At 34.4% G+C, this 22,687-nt stretch overlaps 1 protein-coding gene across 3 annotated transcripts in view; it reads right to left on the bottom strand.

Annotated features, from left to right (window-relative positions):
* The window catches only part of SLC35F5 (solute carrier family 35 member F5), a 40,211-nt gene that overhangs the window by 15,163 nt on the left and 2,361 nt on the right, over positions 1 to 22,687 (bottom strand). For all 3 annotated transcript variants that reach the window (XM_086350003.1, XM_086350020.1, XM_086350011.1), the window contains exons 4-11: positions 18,843 to 18,986; positions 16,568 to 16,630; positions 13,745 to 13,826; positions 12,043 to 12,233; positions 6,373 to 6,454; positions 5,527 to 5,614; positions 3,173 to 3,237; positions 1,139 to 1,243 (exon numbers count right to left, since the gene is read on the bottom strand). In XM_086350003.1, coding sequence (XP_086206129.1) covers positions 1,139 to 1,243; positions 3,173 to 3,237; positions 5,527 to 5,614; positions 6,373 to 6,454; positions 12,043 to 12,233; positions 13,745 to 13,826; positions 16,568 to 16,630; positions 18,843 to 18,986 — 820 coding nt within the window. The remainder of the gene's footprint in view (positions 1 to 1,138; positions 1,244 to 3,172; positions 3,238 to 5,526; positions 5,615 to 6,372; positions 6,455 to 12,042; positions 12,234 to 13,744; positions 13,827 to 16,567; positions 16,631 to 18,842; positions 18,987 to 22,687) is intronic.

Genomic DNA, 22,687 nt, shown 5'->3' with positions numbered 1-22,687 from the left:
TTTCAATCCATTCCAGATGGACTTTGCTATGACTTCAAAATAAGACGTCATTAAAATTATCTTCATATTTAAGGTATACTTAGGAATTCTCTACTTGAAAGCAACTTGAGTGATCACCCAGTCTGGTGGGTTTTCAAAGATTTTATTTTTGTTAATCATTAGGTGCAGATATTCAAACTACTTTTAGTAGAAAAATCATTTCTACAAATTAATTTATAATGCTAAAAAAACAACAAAGCAGAATTGCTTCAGTAGAAGCAGCAGAGCAGTCTGGGAACCAAACTCACACATTCAACTCCACTTCCTTCCAATCTTCCCAGGATCCTTAATAAATCAGCTACTAACCTAGTCTAATCTCATTTTCAGATGACTATGAGATAAAAGAAGTTACAACAGCTAGAGTTCAGGTCTCCTAGTTTCCTATAAGCTGTACTTTGAATTCTCATCCCTAGGCTCCATTATCTATTGATATTCAGATATCGTTTGGAACATATCATGTCAATGTACTCTTCTTTTGTAATCCTAGATATCAGACTTCTTTACTGAGCTCATTTCAGGCAAATAAGAATTTATAAATTATATTAGGCATTTACCAAAATTAAGAATTGATGCCTGAAACTGTAATTGGGTAATTTAAAAAATCTATGTCATAAAAGAGTCTGAGTCTTACAGTGCAAATGACCTACAATTTTTAGTAAAAATTAGCTCATAGACAGAAATAGTATTAGACATCATTTTGGGGCAGTTTCCCCATTTCTATGCTTCTAACAATTCAAAAATGGCAAAATGTATAATACAACAGGTAAACCCTCACATGCTTATAACAGCATAACCAGTGATATCAATGAGGAAAATATCTGATTTCCAGGTTAAAGATATTAATTTGAAAAAGGTATGTTAGAATTTCTTTTACCTCACATTGAGAGAGTGAACATTTCCTCCAGGTCCACAATTATGCAGAACAAGATAAGAGAAAAACACTGAGAGTGGACTTCATAATCTTTAAAGTCTAATGATTTTAAAGAATTACATGGGGGAGTGGGAAGGGAACCTTTCCTACTCCCTCCAAAAAACAAAAACAAAACCCTAAGTTAATCATTCAGAGTACATAGTCTCAACAAGTTAAACATATTCTTACCAAAGAACATTGGAATATCCAACTTATCTTCTCTGTCTACTTTTCTCTTAATCATAACAATATAAACAGCATAGAGCATGGCTCCAACAAGAGACCAAATGGAACCTGTAAAAGTCAATATAATAAAGTATTTGTTCACGAACTCATTCAACACATACTTAATTAAAATCTGACACAGTCAGGTCCTATTTCAAGAAATGAGTACTATTCAAATATGAAAAGATAAAGTATAACCCACCTTTTCCATGTCCTCCAGGAATATAGGAAGGACTTTAAAGTGTAAACCAACAAATACAAAATCATTCACCTTGATGATTTAACCAATCAGTTATACATGTTATAATACCAACACTTTGGTATTTAATTTTGAAGTGCATACTTCCTATCTTCCCGTACATAAACAATTTTGAGACCTGACATAGCCAACTTAACAATGTTTTCTTCCCACTCTAGGCTATTTATATTGTTCCGCCCCCCCCCCCCCCCCGCCATGTATCATTTTAATACACATTCTACCACCATTTTCAAGACTGTTTTAAAGTCCCACACTGTCACCAAGCATCCTCTTTCTACTCCACTAAACTTCCATCCTACTTGTCTTCTATTTTAGACAATTTAATACTTACTACAGTTGAATCTAGTATGATTTTATTCTCTAGGAGTTTCATTTTGTCAATCATATATATTGATTAAAAGAAAAAACTTCTTGACAACTGCAAACACATAATTTATACTTTTTCATGTTCTAAAATACCTAACATAATGTAGCACTAGCAGTTCCTTCCTGCGTAATGAATATTGATTCTCTTTAATATATTAACTCACTCTCAAAAACATTTAAGTAAGCCTTTAAAAACAGCTATAATAAGGTGCTATTTGCCAAGTGACCACATTCAATACTTTAAATCAATTATCCAAAAGTTCAACATTTCATTTATTTATTATTGCTATTAAAGGATAGCCTGTCAACAAAATCTCACACACAAAACACATATATTGTTTTAAACATACAGAGCTGCTCTAGGTGAGAAGAAGCTAAGACAGTTCAAGAGACACAGCTCCCTGGGCACTATCCAGGAATAGCTTAGAAAGCATTATTCTATTCAATGGACTTTAAATATCTAAAGAAAGTATACAGAAGGAAACCAAGGAAACTGGATTCTTCTGTTAAATCTAAACAATGGATCAAAAACTAAATGTTTACCATAGTAGTAATTGTTTCAGGTAAGAATCAGAAGAGAATAACAAAATTAGTGGCTGCAAGCATGATGGGCAGGATATATGTATAGTCTCCATATCTCTAACAAGATGCTTATCACTTACAAACGGAAAAACTAGGAGCTACACTGGAGCAATCTGACAGACATCACTTTAAAATTAATGTCATTAGTAATAGAACAAATAAATATCATGAGCCTTCTTGATATGATGGATTTGTCAGGACACAGTATCACTCCCATGGTATTCTTGCCAAAAACGCACAATATTCATTTAACCATAAAGAAATACCAGAAAAATAAATTGAAGGACATTCTACAAAAAAAAGCAGACAGTATTCTCCAAAAATATTAAAGTTATGAAAGACAAAAAATGACAGTGGGATAGTCACAGATTAAAGAAAACCCAGGAGACATGATACCTAAACACAACAAATGATCTTGGACCAGAAGAAGAACATTAGTGGGGAAAAATGGTGAAATTTGAAAAGAACCTACAGACTAAATAAAAATGACTGTAATCGCTGTTAATTCCTGATTTTTAAACCTATACTGTAGTTATGTATGTTATAAACAGTTAAGAGAATCTGGGTGAAGGTTATATGAGAGTTCTGTGTTCTATTTTTTAATTTTCTTACATTATTTCCAAAGGAAAAACTTTTTTAATAAAAGCCTTATTAGTGCCCACCCTCTGCATGTATATCTGTGTGCACATGTGTGCATATGCATGCACGTGTGTGTATGTGCACACGCACAATGATATGCACAGGTCTTTCTTGTATACTCTAACAGGAAGAATTCAGAGTCAGATACTTACCTATTGTGTTTCTTCCAGGAGACTTTTCAGATCCTGACAGATTTACCAGCACAACACCTCCAATGCTATGAGAAATAACCGTCATTACTGATGAGTAACATAATAAATTCCTTTAAAAGACTAATCATAAAGATCAAAGTTATTTACAAGTAATAAAGACTAATCTTAACTTTAGGTCAAACCATCAAAGAATTCATGATTTAATTAATACTGAATAATATCAGTATCGGAGAAGGCAATGGCACCCCACTCCAGTACTCTTGCCTGGAAAATCCCATGGACGGAGGAGCCTGGTGGGCTGCAGTCCACGGGGTCGTGAAGAGTCGGACATGACTGAGCGACTTCACTTTCACTTTTCACTTTTATGCATTGGAGAAGGAAATGGCAACCCACTCCAGTGTTCTTGCCTGGAGAATCCCAGGGATGGGGGAGCCTGGTGGGCTGCTGTCTGTGGGGTTGCACAGAGTTGGACACGACTGAAGCGACTTAGCAGCAGCAATATCAGTATACTATAAGTGCTGTATTTGTATTAATTCATTTAATCCACATAAAATGACTGACATTACCTTATAAGGAAGGTATTATTAATCATTACCATTCCCATTTTACACATGAGAAAACTAACGCACAAAAAAATGAAGTAACTTGACCAAAATCACATAGCTGGGATTGAAACGCAGGCAGTCTACTTCCGGAGTCTAGTGTTCTTAACTTGCTATGCTTATCTTCTGCCTTTCAATTAGGAAAAAGTCAATTTGTCATCCCTCCTTCAATCTTTTTTTTGAAATGTACATGTATTAAACCCATATAAACCTAGCAATAGTAATAACTCTTGATATTGTTATGGTTGTTTAGTCACTAAGTTGTCTGACTGTACAACCCCATGGATTGCAGCCCACCAGGCTCCTCTGTCCATGGTATTTCCTAGGCAAGAATATTGGAGTGGGTTGCTCTTTCTTACTCTAGGGGATCTTCCTTACCCAGGGATCAAACCTGCATCTCCTGCATTGGCAGGTAGGTTCTTTATCACTAACCCACCAGGTAAAATCAAAATTAACAGTAAAATTATTCTTAAATATTTAAATAAATAATTCCATCATTTTAATGGATAAAATAAGACCAAATAAAGGAGGCAGAGAAATCAGAGGTTATTTCTTCATTCAACTGTTGCTTATTGAGCAATAGTTTGGGTTAAGCAATGAACAAGAGAGATGTGATTCCCATCCTCACGGAGCCTTATATTGTCTTTCTATTTCTGTGCATCTTTCTACTTTTATTAAGACAACACAAAGAACAGTTAGAAATAGGCATGAATTGTGAACAAAGCTGGATAAACCTCATTACTTCCCTAATATAAATATACTGTATTTTCCTAGTGTAAAAATTCGTCTGGCTAAATCATGGGCCAGTCATGTAAAAGAATAAATTCCTAGCATCCATGAAGTCTAAATGGTAAATCAGTTGGCTTAACCAGACTGCCCATGAAAACTACCACTGTCAATCTACCCTTGTATCTAAAAGAGAGAAACACCACTTTGTGACTGCCAAGAACCAGTCTCTATTATAATCACTTTTCCTATACATCCTTCCAAACTTTAAAACAAAACTGTAAATTAGATGATACTATCATCATTTTGCCATCAAGGAAATCCTCTCAGAGAGTTAAGGGGAAATGGCCAGGGGCAAACAGAGCTCTGATTCAAAGCCAGCTCTGATAGCTCAAAAACACTAATCTTTCTGGTAAATTATTCTGGTACCTTCTCTGATTTCTGATTTTCTCTTACAAAAACAAGAGTTTCATCAAATCAATATATCTATTTGAATACTGACTGTAAGCAAAGCCCTATGCTAGGCCTTTGATAACACAAAGAAGCAGAAAACAAGGATTTAGTCTTCAATGGTTTAAAATCTCCTAGGGAAGACAAGACAAATAAATACAAAGCTAAATAAAAATAAAAGATTTAAATTAGTTACTACTGGTACTTATGTATTATATTACAAATAGTAATACAAAATTGCCAGATGGCTTATACAGAAAATAACTAAAAGATTAAGGCTGAGACAATCAGAGACAACTGCATGTGAATGTCAGTACAATACTTAGTTAAGTTCACAGTCTCATGAATGGGAACCAAAGATCCTCCCTTCAGTTATGCTCCCTAGGAAGGTTTTAAAAACTAAAACTAGCCAAGGATGTGATGCAGAGCTGATGTTCATTTAAAACCTTCTTTTATCTTCCTCTTTCTCTGCCTATATATGATATTATAATATAAACCCTCCTCTATCACTACCAGAAATGCTTTAAACACTGCATTTTTAAGAAGAACAAACTAGCTATTATACTATATTCTTACCTTAAGATTACAGCTAAAAGTTTAGAAAGAGTGAATCTATCTCCACTGTTACTTGGAAACATTGCAGCAAGGATTAAGGTAAAAAGTCCTGTGGAAAGAAAAAGATTTAAAGAAAGATACATTCGCTTAAATAAATACTGTTAAAATTATTTATTATCAACTTGATTGTTTAAATAAGTAAATTACTTATTACCTAACTTTTAAATCTTGTCATTTTTAAATGACTAAGAATACGACTACAGTTACCTAGGCTGAAATGTTCAAAGACCATACAAGGAAACAGTCTCCAAATTAAACTGTTTATCTCACCAGTACAGATCAAGTACAGTCCTATTTATTTTAAAACTACTAAGAGAGTTAATCTCAGCATTCACAGTAATATTCTGACCTCATCATAATCAAGTATGTGTGCTATAGTTATTTTTACAGCTCAAAAATACTTTTTTTATCTTCTAGACCTGGAAGTTGATTCAATTTTAAAAATAAAACACCTTTCATAGAGCAAATTATAGATCTGAAATAAGCAACCACATTTAGCCAAAGGGTCGAAAAAAATATCCTTAGAAAGAATATGTGAAAGGAAAGACAGCTACAATACAAAGGGTCAGCCTATAAAACTTTATATACAATGTATTTTTGTTGCATAGAAAATACTGTAAAGCATTAGAAGGAATATAAACAGTACAAGGCTATGGTACTAAACTTTAAGATTAAGTAATAGTTATAATACATTAATATATGTTAAAAAGAATGAAATAATTTATAACAAGATAAAAATATTTATATGTACACATATATATCAGAAATAGGCCTCAAGTTATAATACAGATAAGACAAATTTCTTACCAGAAGTTGAGGACAAAATATTAACTATAGCAACTTGTGTGTCTGAAAGTGCTTCTTGATATGAGAAATTTGCCAAAAACCACTGAAGAAACAGAAAATAATGAAACCTAATAAATTACTTATTTGTATTTGTTATTATAATTTATAGTTCCCTCCTTCTTTTCTCCTGCTAAATACTATTATAAGAAGTTTTAAATTTTGTTTTGCATTGAAAAATCACAGGCCTAAAAAGAAGACACACATTTATATCAGACCAAAAATCTTTGCTATCCAATTTTCTTAAGAAATGAACAAATTGGTTAAAAATTAGCACTCTTCAGGCTTCTTTTTAAAAATTAGGATAAATTTAATATCAAATCAACATTGAAATTTGATTTATCTAAGCACTGATAGTATTAAATTTATCTAAATCAAATTTAAGAGAAATCAATTGAACAGGTGATGCTTAAGGAGATGGAACTGGCCAGACTAATACAGACAAAGGCTGTATTCACTTTGGAAATTTTAGAATGTCCAAGAATACTGTGAATTTACTGGCTAACTGTGATTGTTTCTGTGATTCTCAGTTTTGAGACATAACACCAAAACTGGAGGTTTTCCAGTTATGGGAATTTTTTTCCCCTTCTTTCTTCCCTTTTGCTCATCTAAGCTAGGGTATCTTTATATTCCCAACCCTGGGCCCACTTTGATTTAGAGAATAAGAAATAAGGCCTCTTTTGACGAAGCCTGATGTTTGTGTGTATGTGCATACAAAGTTATTTTCACTGCCATCAGATATTCTAATGCAATTTACAACAACTTATCTATTTTCTGTTGGTGGACATTTTTTTGACTATTCCAAACAATGCTACCAAGAACATTTTAGCATATGCCTCCTGGGACACATGTGCATGAGTGTCCCTAACGTAGCATACATTAAGAAGCAGATTGTTGGTCTAAGTAAATTAACTGCTTGTCTACCTGTTTTCTGTTGCTTAAACAGATGGACTGGATAATCATGTTCTGCTGGAGAATGATTTGTCTCTGTTAAGGGAGGGACATCTCCTGATCTCTTTCAGAACTTTTAGTTAAGTGAGTGGTATGATTATCAGCGTTTATATTTCAAAGAAGCAGTATAGACACATGATTTTAGCACACTGCTAGGAAGCAGCAGATGGTTGAGAGCCTAGAAGTCTCCATTCAGTCTACACTGTAAGCTAAAGCCAGACTGAAAGCACAGCAGAGACTCTGATTCCATCTGTAGTCTTCTGACATCCTAATTTCACTTGACTATCTAAATAAAAAATGAGGTTAGCAAATGGCAGGATGAGCAATATCAAATATATATTGCAATAGGAGCCACAACTGCTTGCAGTTGATGCAGTAAACAAGAAGCAGAAGATTCTGCCCTTTAATTATCTTTTGGAGATTTTCTGCAAGAATAGGTAATGCTTATCAGGTGATAATTAGCTTTCTTGACCTACTTTCCTTACCATTTTAATACTTAAATACTGTGCTCACTTTCCAAACAATCTCACTGCTCTCTGCTAATGCAAGATAAAGAAATAAAATAAGACCATTTAGATGGTAGGAATGCAAAGATTCTAACTACTCATCATTAGCTATGAACTCTTTCCAGAAAAATCTTCCCACTCTCCAGTTCTCCCCAAATTCCATTCTCTGGCTCTCAAACTCAAGGCAGCCTCATCACAAAGTCAGACCATCTCAATTACCCTCAGTAAAAATTATTTTTACAATGTTTCTCTTCATTATTTCAGAGTTGAGGACAACCACTTACTAATAATTGAGCTATCACAAATAATTTATATAATACTTCATTATTTCATGAGTGGTAATTGATTTTAAAACTAGCGTAAAAGCCTGTGAGACCTAAATTGTACTTTACAGAAAAAAACTGTAACACCATAAGCCCTAATGAGACAAAATAATTAAAGGAGGGCTGGCAAATACAGTAATTATTAACTCCTTTTGAACTGCAATGTCCAATACACTAGCCACTAGCCACATGTCACTATTAAGCAAATGAAATATGGCTAGCTTGAATTGAAATGTTTAGAAATTGAAATAAAAACAGAAAATGAAATGAAATAGAAAAAAATATTTAAAAACTGAAATGTTTAGAAGATTTTAGTACAAAAAAAAGAATGCAAACTATCTCATCAATCATCTTTATATCAAGAGTATGTTCAAGTGTTTTATATACATAAAGTGGATTAAATAAAAATATAGTATTAAAATTAACTTTACTTATGTGGTATGGATGGACCTAGAGTCTGTCACACAGAGTGAAGTAACTCACAAAGAGAAAAAGAAGTATCATATATTAACGAATATATATGGAATTTAGAAAAATGGTACCAATGAACCTATTGGCAGGGTAGAAACTGAGATGCAGACTTAGAGAGAGGACCTGAGGACACAGTGGGGAGGGGAGAGCGGGACGAAGTGGGAGGTTAGGATTGACATACATACACTACCATGTGGAAAACATAGCTAGTGGGAAGTTGCTATATAGCACACGGATCTCAGCTCAGTGCTGTGATGACCTAAAGAAGTGGGATGGAGCGGGTGGGAGGGAGGCTCAAGAGAGAAGGGATATATGTATACATATAGCTGATTCACTCTGCACAGCAGAAACTAACACAATGTTGTAAAATAATTATACTCCAAAAAAAGAAAAACAAAGAATTAATTAAGGCCTATAAAGCGTTTCAAAGGCCAAAGATGAAAGACATCATACTAAGTACAAAGCCTCATTATGGGCCCTGCAGTTGATGGAATACAAAAACTCATTTATGGTTGGCAAAATTCTAAAACAGCTAAATTTTCAAATAATTCTCAAATAAAGATACAAGAAAAAAAATAACTTTCTCTTTTTTTAATGTGGCTACTAGAAAATTTAAAAATACATATATGACCTATATTTGAGGCTCACATTATATTTCTACTGAATAGCACTGCTCTAGACCTCAACTAAGCTTATCACTCTATTGAGTCAGGTTTCTAAAAAGTTGAATTCCTGGACTGTACTACTCTGACTTCCTATAGAAATGCCTTTACTAAAGATTAACATAGCTCCCTGCTCTTATATTAATAATGTACTTAATACTGATTTTTCTTTTTTTTTTAATTTTATTTTATTTTTAAACTTTACATAATTGTATTAGTTTTGCCAAATATCAAAATGAATCCGCCACAGGTATACATGTGTTCCCCATCCTAAACCCTACTCCCTCCTCCCTCCCCATACCATCCCTCTGGGTCGTCCCACTGCACTAGCCCCAAGCATCCAGTATCGTGCATCGAACCTGGACTGGCTTCTCATTTCATACATGATATTTTACATGTTTCAAAGACTATTAAAAGTGGAAGCAATCCAAGTGTATATCAGTGGATGAACAGATAAACAAAATGTGGTATATACACAGAATGGACTATTATACAGCCTTAAAAAGAAAAATATTCTGAACATGATACAAATATAAACCCTGAAGAACAAGAATAATTTATTAAATTATGAAGTGAAATAAGTCAGTCACAAGAGGAAAAATGTTGTATAATTCTATCTAAATAAAGTACTCAGAGCAGTTAAGCTCACAGAGACAAAAAATAAAATGGTAGCTGTCAGCAACTAAGGCAGGTGGGAAAGGGAAATTATCATTTAATGGGTATAGAGTTTCAGTTTTGCAACATGAAAAAAGTTCTCCTGACAGGCACTGGAGATGTTTGCAAAACAGTGTGAATGTATTTAATGCCACTGACTTGTACACTTAAAAATAATTAAAACAGTAAGCTTTGTGATATGTATATTTTACTTCAATCTTTCTAAAAGGTTATTATCTGCACATATCTACCTGTAAATCTGCTATACAGAACAATACCTTGCTGCTGCTGCTAAGTCGCTTCAGTCGTGTCCGACTCTGTGCGACCCCATAGACGGCAGCCCACCAGGCTCCCCCGTCCCTGGGATTCTCCAGGCAAGAACACTGGAGTGGGTTACCGTTTCCTTCTCCAATGCATGAAAGTGGAAAGTGAAAGTGAAGTCGCTCAATCATGTCCGACTCTGTGTCACCCTGTAGACGGCAGCCTACCAGGCTCCTCTGTCCATGGGATTTTCCAGGCAAAAGTCTGGAGTGGGGTCCTATTGCCTTCTCGAACAATGTCTTACTGCCTATGAAATTTATTCTCTCAGTTTTGAGTTGGGAAAAGTTAACTTTATCAATAAAGAGAAGTACTTCTTTTTAATAGACAAAAAGCTACGTACATCAGAAAGGTCTCCATCTTTCCTTCCTGTCAAACTGCCTAGAGATAAATTGTGTGCTTTCTTTTAGTGGAAGTTCCTGACATAATCAACGCATTCCACAGTCAGTTTGCCCCCTATACAGACATTATATGTTTAATCTGGTTCTTATCTCTCGCCTCCTTTTAAACTTTTACTATATAGATTCTTTGCGTTTCACCTCATGTCTCCTTTAAAAGTTAAAGAGATAAAATTAATTAATTTTAGTCTTGCTTTACACATTTAAAACAAGGTAATGGAAATCATAATAGCATAATCTAAATACATGAGCCTTTAAGTTAACCTTATTACATATGTAGTTACCATATTACAACTCCCAAAGATTCTTTGATTTTCATTCCTGAATATATTAATCAAGGTATCACTAAAACAGAGGTTATTCAGGCAGAGGATGGTGAAAAATTGGCTATGCCGTATATATGAAGCAAAACTGTAATGTAAAAAAAAAAATCTAATAATCAGGCTAATAATATTGACATTAGCACTGCATCATTACCTAATTTTTTTAAATGCTCAGTATATATTTAAATCCTAAAGGTTCATACAAAACAACCTTGGAATAGGTTGAGTATTAAAATTCATTTTTAAATTGTAAATCAGAGTTTTTACTTACTCAGACAAGTTGTCTAATCCAAGATTAGCCTAAAATAATATTTTATTTGCTAAATGAATTTTTTATGTGAAACACTAAGCATATTTTTTGGTTTCTAAATCAAAATAATTGAGAAGCTATAATAAAATATTCTGAAAAAATGTTTACTATAAATACTAGTAATATTTTGACCACATTTATATGGCTTCCCAGGTGACACTAGTGGTAAAGAACCTGCCTGTCAATGCGGTAGATATAAAAGACCCGGGTTCAATCCTGGGTTGGGAAGATCCCCTGGAGGAGGAAATAGCAACCCACTCCAGTATTCTTGCCTGGAGAATCCCATGGACAGAGGAGCCTGGTGGGCTATAGTCCATAAGTTCGCAAAGAATCAGACACAACTGACATGACAGCACACATACGAATTTTAAGTAAAACTACAAAAGCAATTATTTGAAGAAATCAATGCAGTCAATGCAAACTCTTATCTGGATATTTACTAGCATTTGTATTAATATATATCATAGTATAAAATAACTATTTATTATCCAAATTCTAAATATATATGAGTAGTTGTAGTGTACAGTATTTATTACATTCTTTCACATATGACTAGTAATTATTAACTTTAATACTCTAATTTCCCTCTGATGACAGATAACAGAGTTTAGAGTCATGATTAAGCAACCTAAATTGTCTTACACTTCCATAGTATATTGTTGGTATGTATACTGTCTTAAAATTCAAATTCCAAACATATAATAAAGAGAAGACTTACCACAAAGCAAAAAAAAAAGCTAATTTTTGCTACTTGAGTTGCCGTAAGTTTCCCCACAGTTTTGAGTAAGGATTCTTGTTCTTTCACAGTAGGATATGACATGCGAGACAACTTAGCTTCCAATGCATGGCTTGATGGAAGTTGTCGAATCTCCATAATATTACTAAATCTTACACGAGACTTTTTGGGAACTTAAAAGGAAAAATATAGTACAAAATCATTAAACATTTCCCCTCACACCCAACAAAAGTTAAAAGTTTTAATATAATGATAAATGCATATAATTTATCTATGATCACGTTTGAATAGTCAAAAAAAAAGTTACATTATTATATGGGACAGCTCTGCTTATTGAAAAGAGTTTGCAAGAAAAAATGTTTCCATTTATGAAACATTTTGATGATTTTAAAATGAGACCAATATTCAAATAAAGTTTCTTCAACTGTATACATGCACAACTGCCTGATTCAGGATATAGTATGAATATTATTTTAGCATTTATATTGTTCAGTCACAAAGTCATGTCCAATTCTGTGCAACCCCATGGACTGCAGCATGCCAGGCCTGCCTGTTCCTCACCATCTCCCAGAGTTTGCTCAAGTTCATGTCCAGTGAATCGGTGATGCCATCCAACCATCTTGTCCTCTGTGGCCCTCTCCTCCTGCCTTCAACCTTGCCCAGCATCAAGGTCTTTTCCAATGAGTTGGTTCTTCACATCAGGTGGCCAGAGTATTGGAGTTTCAGCTTCATCATCAGTCCTTCCAATGAATACTCAGGACTGATTCCCTTTAGGATTAACTGGTTTGATCTCCTTGCAGTCCAAAGGATTCTCAAGAGTCTTCTCCAACACCACAGTTCAAAAGCTTCAATTCTTTCACACGCAGCCTTCTTTTTGGCCCAACTCTCACATCCATACATGACTACTGGAAAAAACATAGCTTTGACTAGGACCTTTGTCAGTAAAGTAATGAGTTTAGAGCTCAAAAAAAAGGAAATCTGTCACTGCTTCCATCTTTTCCCCTTCTATTTGCCGTGAAGTGATGGGACAAGATGCCATGATCTTAACATTTTTAATACTGAGTTTTAAGCCAGCTTTTTCACTCTCCTCTTTCACCCTCACCAAGAGGTTCTTCAGTTCCTCTTCGCTTTCTGCCATTGGAGTGGTATCATCTGCATATCTGAGTTTGTTATTTCTCCCAGCAATCTTGATTTCAGCTTGTAACTCATCCAGCCCGGCATTTATAGTAAAAGCTTATTTGGATTTTTTCTCATAGATATTCAATTTATGAGAATTATTTTCCTAGTCAAGCATGCAGAACATTCTTCTACAGTTCCACTACTTGCAAGAGAATATCATAGATAAGTTCTTCACTTTACACTGAAGCTGGCTTTCCTTATCACATTCACAACTAGCAAAACTCCTGTAATTCGCTATCAACGTCTTTGATAGCCTGGTTGCAGAAAACATTGTTGATTAAAAAATAAATCTATGTTTACAGTAACACCATAGAGATTTCTGGTATTTGGAAGCTATTTCCATTGAATTAATGAAAACTTCCAGTCAAACTACCAGACAACTACAGGTTGAACCAATACCACATGGAATAGGCAACCCACAGAACCACTTAATTTTGGAATGGCTTGAATGAAAAGCTAAAATTTTCATCCATTTCTAAGTTATGAAATTCTAAGTTTTGCTTACTTTTTTCAGTATCAATGTTTGTGTTCTCAGGTTTTTCACTTGGAAGATCATGAAATTTCACAGGAACATATAGAGGCTCACTCTGGAATGCAGCAAAAACAGAAACAAATATAAACAGCAAGTATAATATCTGATACACTGGCTAAATTTAAGTGAATGGTTTATAGACACAGATACCACCCAAAGAGAGCCTTTCACCACAATGCTTATACAGCATAATTTTCCCAAAATGCATTTTCAAGACTTAAAAAGGAAACTCAAATGATCCACTCAGGTACAAAGACAGAAAGAATAAGTTTAAAGTTTAGAAATGTAATCGGACAGCACTGGCACATTATGATATTTAACATTTAAAAATCATAAAAACAGACCTCTCTCAGCTAATAGATTATCTCCCATTCCTTTTCATTCATTCTTTTAAGATATATATATTGAGTGTCTACTATGTCAGGTACTGTTCTAGGTCCTGGGGATGTAACAGTGAATAGAAACAAAATCTCTGTTCTTAATGATCAGTCAGTCTAATGGGGAAGGCAGACAATGAACAGATAATCACATGTATAATATGTACACAAATTTGCCAAATTGTTTCCCCTTACTACTTGAGTCACCTAAAACCAAAAATTCCTAAAAATCTGAACTAGATTAACAGATAGAAAAATAGCTTCCTCTTATCAGTTCTTACTTCTCATGTCCAGAGCAGGTAAACTTACATTTCTCATTAGTCCTCACAACAACTTTATAAAATGGAATTTTAAAGGAACTTTTCTAGAAGTTGAGATATAAAATAATTGAGTGGTAGACAACAGAATTAAATTCAGGTTTGTCTAACCATGCTCTAAAGATCTACATTTTTCAGTTCAGTTCAATTCAGTCGCTCAGTCGTATCCGACTCATTGCGACCCCATGAATTGCAGCAGGCCAGGCCTCCCTGTCCATCACCAACTCCCAGAGTTCACCCAAACTCATGTCCATTGAGTCGGTGATGCCATCCAACCATCTCATCCTCTGTCGTCCCCTTCTGCTCCTGCCCCCAATACCTCCCAGCATCAGGGTCTTTTCCAATGAGTCAGCTCTTCGCATCAGGTGGCCAAAGGATTGGAGTCTCAGCTTCAACATCAGTCCTTCCAATTAACACCCAGGACTGATCTCCTTTAGGATGGACTGGTTGGATCTCCTTGCAGTCCAAGGGACTCTCAAGAGTCCTCTCCAACACCACAGTTCAAAAGCATCAATTCTTCAGCACTCAGCTTTCTTTCTACATTTTAAGTGGTTCTAAACACCTCAACTGTTTTTGCAAATGTTTCTCAGATGATCTGTATTCAAGGTACAATTCTCCAAAGACAGTTTCTTAAATCAACATAAAATATTTTTTATTTTTATTTAACTCCTGATACAGATTCTGTCAATTAAAACTATTCAGTAAATGAAGAGATAACAGGATTTGGAAATAGAGTCTCTTTGACTAGCATTTGACCTAAAACAATTTGACATGTACATCTTACAGATAACAGCAAAACTTAGCAAAATAGTAGGGCTTCCCAGGTGGCACAGTGGTAAAGAATTCATCTGCAATATTGCAATGCAAGAGACGCAAGAGACGGGGTTTGATCCCTTGGTCGGGAAGACCAATTCACTCCAGTATTCTTGCCTGGAAAATCCCATGGACAGAGGAGCCTGGAGGGCTCTACAATTCATGGGTCCTATAGTTCATGGGGTCCCAAGAGTCAGATGTGACTGAGCACAGCACAGCAGCAGTAGAAGAGTAGGTTGCCATTTCAACTCTTGTCTTCTACACTGACAGAGACAACTGATATTAGTCTTGTGTTTTCTTCCCCTAGTTTTCTTTTTGCTGTTATTTTGTGTTTTGTTTTGTTTTTTGCTGCGCTGCACAGCTTTGTGATATCTTAGTTCCCTGATCATGGATCAAACACATACCCTCAGTAGTAAAAGCACAGGATCCTAACCACTCGACCATCAGGGAATTCCCAATGACTAGTCTTGTTGACACTAAAGATCCGAGAGAGAAAAGACATGACACTTTCTCTAAGTTTAACAAAGCCTACACTGTGCCGAATAACCTATCTTGCAAGCAACCGTAGTTCTAAGAGCCAGATGAACTAAAAAACAGTCAATAAGGTCACCTATAGTGCTTCATTAATTGGTACTAAATTTTAGAGTAACTTTAAAATCTTTCTCAAATAGAATACCACACTTGAAATGATACATTTTAAATACATAACTTAGTAATGATCTAAAAAGAGTATTCTTACATACTGTCTCCAACAAGATTAAATAGAGTGACTATGTTAATTCCTTTGTAAGCTTGTTTATTATCTGTCTCTCTCCCTTCCTCAAACACACACTGGAGCATAAGCTATATTTCAAGAGTCTAGAAGAAGTATTTAATATATTAAGTGCTCTTAAAAATTTGTGAAATGAATACACAATCTGCTTATAGAGTCTGTTTCAAGTAAATGCATTTGCTTCTAAGTGATAAAATATAACAAACATGATGTGACAAAGCTGGTAAGAAACAAAGGACTTCCTTTTCTCTTTTCACTCCTTAACTAATTTCCTCTTCCCTTCTCCCCTTAGAGGTGGCTGAATTGCTTGCTTCTAGGCCCCAGGTACCGCTAAGGAAAGAAAGTACCAAAAAAAAAAAAAAAAAAAGAAAGTACCAAATTACAACTCTTGTGGAGAGCACCTAACATGGAGATACAACTATCTTAACATAGCTGTGGTGCTATCAAAGCTATTTCAGTCCTTCCCACCACGGTCAACTCCACCCAGTCTCTCCCTGACCAGAAAAGAAACACTTACCAAAGAACTATTCATAGTTGTATCTGTTGTGCAAGCAGCAAAGTACCCTTCAGCATCTGCAAACTACAAATTATGAGACATAAAGTTCGATTAAACTCATGTTACAAACTAGAACTGATGTGAGTCACAGCTCAAATCAGTAAGGAAGAGTCAATGTAGAAAAATGGACAAGATATGGACAACTCACAGAAAAATTCTACTATGCAACAAATACATGAAAAAAGTAACCAAAAACATGCAAATTAAACAAGATACCACTGCCTACCTACCCTAATGGCAAATGATTAGGGTTCTGCTGACAGTTCAATCTTATACACTGCTACCAGACATCAATCAGGTGAAACTACTACAGATGCTAATTTAGTGAAAGGAATCAAAAGCCATAAAATGACACTGGTGTTTTACCCAGCAATTATGCTTTTAGGAATTCAGCCTAACTAAATAACTACATATGAATACAAAGGCATTCCTATTTATTCACAACAAAAGAGAAGGTGAAAACACTCTAAAAATTGTTAGTTAAATAAAATAGGAAACAATGATAACAAATGTTTATTTGTCTGGAAAAATATTCACGATATGGTAAATGAAAAATCAAGTCAGGTTAGAAAGCAATATATATAGACCAAACCTATTTCTGCTATAAATCTTTTTTAATATATATACATATAAATAGATATCTACGGATAGTATCAAATATTTATAGTGGTCTTAGAATGGTAAGAGTACGAATAGATTATTCTTATTCTTCCTGTTAACATAATTTGTCTCCAACAATGAACTTTACTACTGCAATTAAAAAATACTTAACACTGAAAAATGTTCCAACAATGTTAAGTTTCATAAAAAGTTGTTTGTGATATACTATCAAGCACAAAAAGCAAGTAATAAAACAGGATGTAACAGAATAATTTCATTCTTATAAAAAGTGAAACAAAAATACACACATGTAAAAGAATGGTAGTACATATGCCAAAATAGTGTCAGAGATTATTCCTTGAATGGTAGAATTTATTATTTTCTTTGTTTTGTTCCTCTATATCTTTAAAATTTTCAACAATGTACATGTATTAATACACATGTAACATATTCCTACATGTAATACTACAATGAATGTGCATTTCTATAATGTATACATCTTAACTTTTACAAAGTAAAAACTACTCATATTCATAATTTTGGTAAGTTTTTGTGCACAGGAGTATAATTTCCAGTCTTTACCTCAAAAATTACTGAAAAGCCCGATAAAAATCTAAAAAGTTCATTTCTCAGGAATGCATTCATTAGCTAAGACAAGAAATAATATTGTTTTAATTCACAAAAAGTAGTACACATAAAAGAAAAGGATTTATGGAAACAGAAAATAAAACATAGGTTACCAGAAGCTGGGGGAAGGAAAGAATGGGCATTCAAGCAGAGTTTCTGCTTGGGATGACAAAAAAGTTCTGGAGATGGATAGTGGTAATGGTTATACAGAAAAACAAATGTACTTAATTCCACTGAACTACACATTTTAAAATGGTTAAAATAGTAAATTTTATGTTATATATATTTGAATACAATAAAAATAGGGTAAAAGAAAAAAATGATTAAAATGGTAAATATGATGTTATGTATATGTTACCAAAATTTTAAAAAGAAAGAGAGGGATAGAGAATCTAAAAACAAAAGAAAAAGAAAAGAATTAATGTAAGAGATAGTTTTATATTCTTTATTATCAAAAATTGAGTTTCCACTACAAGGAAAATATAACACTATATAAACTGTCATTTTTTCCCAACACTTAAAAAGAAGCATGTATGTCACATTAATGAAAGAATATAATTTGATTAGCCAAACATCTGAAAAATGCTCTGAAATATGTTATTTTCATTTTAACATACAAACTTTGAATTATTTTCTTCTATAATCAACTAATTAGATGATATTCACCTGGTCTGCAAATGACCAAAACTCTAGATACTTTTCTTATCCCTTCTCTTCCATTATTTTCTCCACATGTTCTGAACTGAACTGAAATAATATTTAACAACTCAGAGGATATCACAAGGTAAGCGAAAGAAACTGATTATGTACCTTTGATCTTTCACAAAATATTCTGATGCCAAGCTGATTAGAAAAAATTTTAAAGTATCAACAAAAGTAGGTTTTTCATATATCATACTATTTTCATTCATTTAACTGAACAACTTAAAATCTGACATCTTTCAAGAAACTGGTACTTTGAAAAATTGAAAACCCCCTCTCCAACAAACACTTGAAATTTAAAACTTACAAAAGTAGCATGCTTTCCTCGAAATCCTCTTGTGCACTGTTGTCTCCAAGGCTTCCAAACTATAAAGCCCAAAAGGTACAGAACGAACATAGACGTTTTTGCAAAGGTGCTGAAGAATGGTTTGTTGTACTGAGTAAAAACATACTGTGGAGGAAAACAGTTACATAAACTGAGACAAACCTCATTACTCATTTCCAATAAAATAAGATTATTACATGATTTTTAACTCTTTGGAAAGATTTTTAACTTTTGGAAAGATCAAAAGAGACTACAAAAATATTTTTAATTCATTTCTGAATATTGTCTTTTTCTTATATGCCAAGCATAATATTTCTAAACAACTTGCAAAAAAAAGTTTTTAGTTTGCACTGAAAACCTACTATGCAACAGTATCTATATTAGGGACTAAGGCAAAGTAAGACAGGCTTTCCTGAGAGGAGATAAAAAGATCCAGATTTTATATATAGATAGATATAGATAAGAAGAATACACAGTGTAATATGCTAATACCATGACAGTGGGGTACAGGGTACCCAGGGAATACCAAAGAAAGATCATTCTGAAGGTTATAGAAATTTTCCAAAAGAAGCTATTCTTGATCCATATCTGAAAGGCTAAATAATAGCCCAAACAGAGGAAATAGCACAAAGAAAGCCAATGAAAAAGTATGGGCTATTAAGAAAACTGCATGAAGTTTAAAATTATTAGGAAGTTATAAAAAAAAAAACCCTGCAATTATCATTTTTGTTTGATTTTTTTAAAAGTATAGTTGATTTACAATGCTGTCTTAGTTTCAGGTGTACAGCAAGACGATTCAGTTGTATGTGTGTGTGTGTGTGTGTGTGTGTGTGTATACACTACCTATTTTTTCAGATTCTTTTCCATTTTAAGTTATTACATGGTATTGAATATAGTTCCCTGCACTACATAGGATATCCTTGTTATCATCATTTAAATTGAAAATATCAGCAAGAACTCATAATTTTTATTTCAAAAAAAAAAATCTTAAAGACAATCTCTTTAACAAGTGGTGCTAGGAAAACGGGTCAACCACTTGTAAAAGAATGAAACTAGAACACTTTCTAACACCATACACAAAAATAAACTCAAAATGGAGTAAAGATCTAAACATAAGACCAGAAACTATAAAACTCCTAGAGGAAAACATAGACAAAACACTCTCCAACATACATCACAGCAGGATCCCCTATGACCCACCTCCCAGAATATTGGAAATAAAAGCAAAAATAAACAAATGGGACCTAATTAAACTTAAAAGCTTCTCCACAACAAAGGAAACTATAAGCAAGGAGAAAAGACAGCCTTCAGACTGGGAGAAAATAATAGCAAATGAAGCAACTGACAAACAACTTTTCTCAAAAATATACAAGCAACTCCTGCAGCTCAATTCCAGAAAAATAAATGACCCGATCAAAAAATGGGCCAAAGAACTAAATAGACATTTCTCCAAAGAAGACATACAGATGGCTAACAAACACATGAAAAGATGCTCAACATCACTCATTATCAGAGAAATGCAAATCAAAACCACAATGAGGTACCATTTCACGCCAGTCAGAATGGCTGCTATCCAAAAGTCTACAAGCAATAAATGCTGGAGAGGGTGTGGAGAAAAGGGAACCCTCTTACACTGTTGGTGGGAATGCAAACTAGTATGGCCACTATGGAAAACAGTGTGGAGATTCCTTAAAAAACCGGAAATAGAACTGCCTTATGACCGAACAATCCCACTGCTGGGCATACACACTGAGGAAACCAGAATTGAAAGAGACACATGTACCCCACTGTTCATCGCAGCACTGTTTATAATAGCCAGGACATGGAAGCAACCTAGATATCCATCAGCAGATGAATGGATAAGAAAGCTGTGGTACACATACACAATGGAGTATTAGTCAGCCATTAAAAAGAATACATTTGAATCAGTTCTAATGAGGTGGATGAAACTGGAGCTGATTATACAGAGTGAAGTAAGCCAGAAAGAAAAACACCAATACAGTATACTAATGCATATATATGGAATTTAGAAAGATGGTAACAATAACCCTGTATACAAGACAGCAAAAGAGACACTGATGTATAGAAGTCTTTTGGACTCTGTGGGAGAGGGAGAGGGTGGGATGATTTGGGAGAATGGCACTGAAACATGTATAATACCATATATGAAACAAGTCACCAGTCCAGGTTCGATGCATGATACTGGATGCTTGGGGCTGGTGCACTGGGACGACCCAGAGGGATGGTACGGGGAGGGAGGAGGGAGGAGGGTTCAGGATGGTGAACACATGTATACCTGTGGCGGATTCATGCTGGTATATGGCAAAACCAATACAATATTGTAAAGTTAAAAAATAAAAAAAAAGGAATAAAAACAAATGAACAAAAAAAAATCCTAGTTATGTGCATTGAAAGCCCTAGAAAAAAATAACCCATAAGGAATGAGCACCACAAGAATCCAGATGATAATCTGTACCACTTTGAAAACAAAAAAACCATTGATCCTTGAAGAAAGGGTCAAATCCAAGGCAGGAATGTATGACATAAGTCTAGGACATTTTGTGTCAAAAGGCAAACAGGATGGGGTCCTACTGAAAAAAGACACTAGAGACAATTTAAAGGTGCTCTCACTGGCCAAAGATAGGGCAGTTTAAGCATCAAAGGGATAATAAGCACAATCCTATTTCTTTTTTAAAATTTAAATTTATTTATTTTTAATTGGAGGATAATTGCTTTACAATATTGTAATGGTTTCTGCCATATATTAACATGAATCAGCCATAGGTACATATGTATGTACCCACCCCCTTGAGCCTCCCTCCCACCTCTCACCCCATCCAATCCATTAAGTTGTCACAAAGCAGTGGATTTGAGCTCCCTGTGTCATATAGCAAATACAGCAAATTTCCATTGGCTATCTAATTTTACATAAAATAATTAATAACCACAATTGTTTAAAACACATCAAACATACAAAAATCCCTAAATGTATAATGATATACAAAAAATGCTCAATGATTATTTCTGGAAGTTGCTAGGTAACATTAATTTAAAATGAATAAAGAAAAGGAATAAAGATGTATCCAAACTTTCCCATATGAACCATGTTTCAGGATAACCAAACAGTAGTTGCAGAAAAGTTCTCCTTAAAGAATTTCAACTAATAAATGCAGAAGGAATGATCCTTAGAAAAATCAACATTTTATAACCTCTAGTGAAATACTCTCTCCAGTACTCTTGCCTGGAAAATCCCATGGACGGAGGAGCCTGGTAGGCAGTCCATGGGGTCGCTAGGAGTCGGACACGACTGAGCAACTTCACTTTCACTTTTCACTTTCATGAATTGGAGAAGGAAATGGCAACCCATTTCAGTGTTCTTGCCTGGAGAATCCCAGGGACGGGGGAGCCCGGTGGGCTGCCATCTATGGGGTCACACAGGGTCAGACACGACTGAAGCAACTTAGCAGCAGTAGCAGCAGCAGCAGTGAAATACTCTATCTGGACAATAATCATATGGATATTCAACAACTACATAAAGACTGATGAGGAACTTACAGTGCTCAAATTGGCATCATTCAAAGTAAGACTTGTAGCCATTACCAGCCTCATGCTATGATGTCAAAGGAAGTAACCAACACAATAAATAAAAACTAAACTATTTGAAACTAAAATAAAATTTTAAAGATAAGCGTATTTCCCTATCAACATTAAACAGATTTCTTTGTAGTTAAACTACAGAATGCTAATCTTAAAAAAAAAAAAAAAAGTTTGTAGAAGAGTGAAAAATCAATGGCCTAATGTATTCCAGAGTCTAACTCCAAAAAGGC

The sequence above is a fragment of the Bos grunniens genome, chromosome 2, assembly GCF_055505025.1.
Source record: "Bos grunniens cultivar Pamir isolate PY7600 chromosome 2, Bosgru_T2T1.0, whole genome shotgun sequence".
Taxonomy (NCBI): Eukaryota; Metazoa; Chordata; class Mammalia; order Artiodactyla; family Bovidae; genus Bos; species Bos grunniens.
This window is presented reverse-complemented; position numbering and strand designations above follow the sequence as displayed.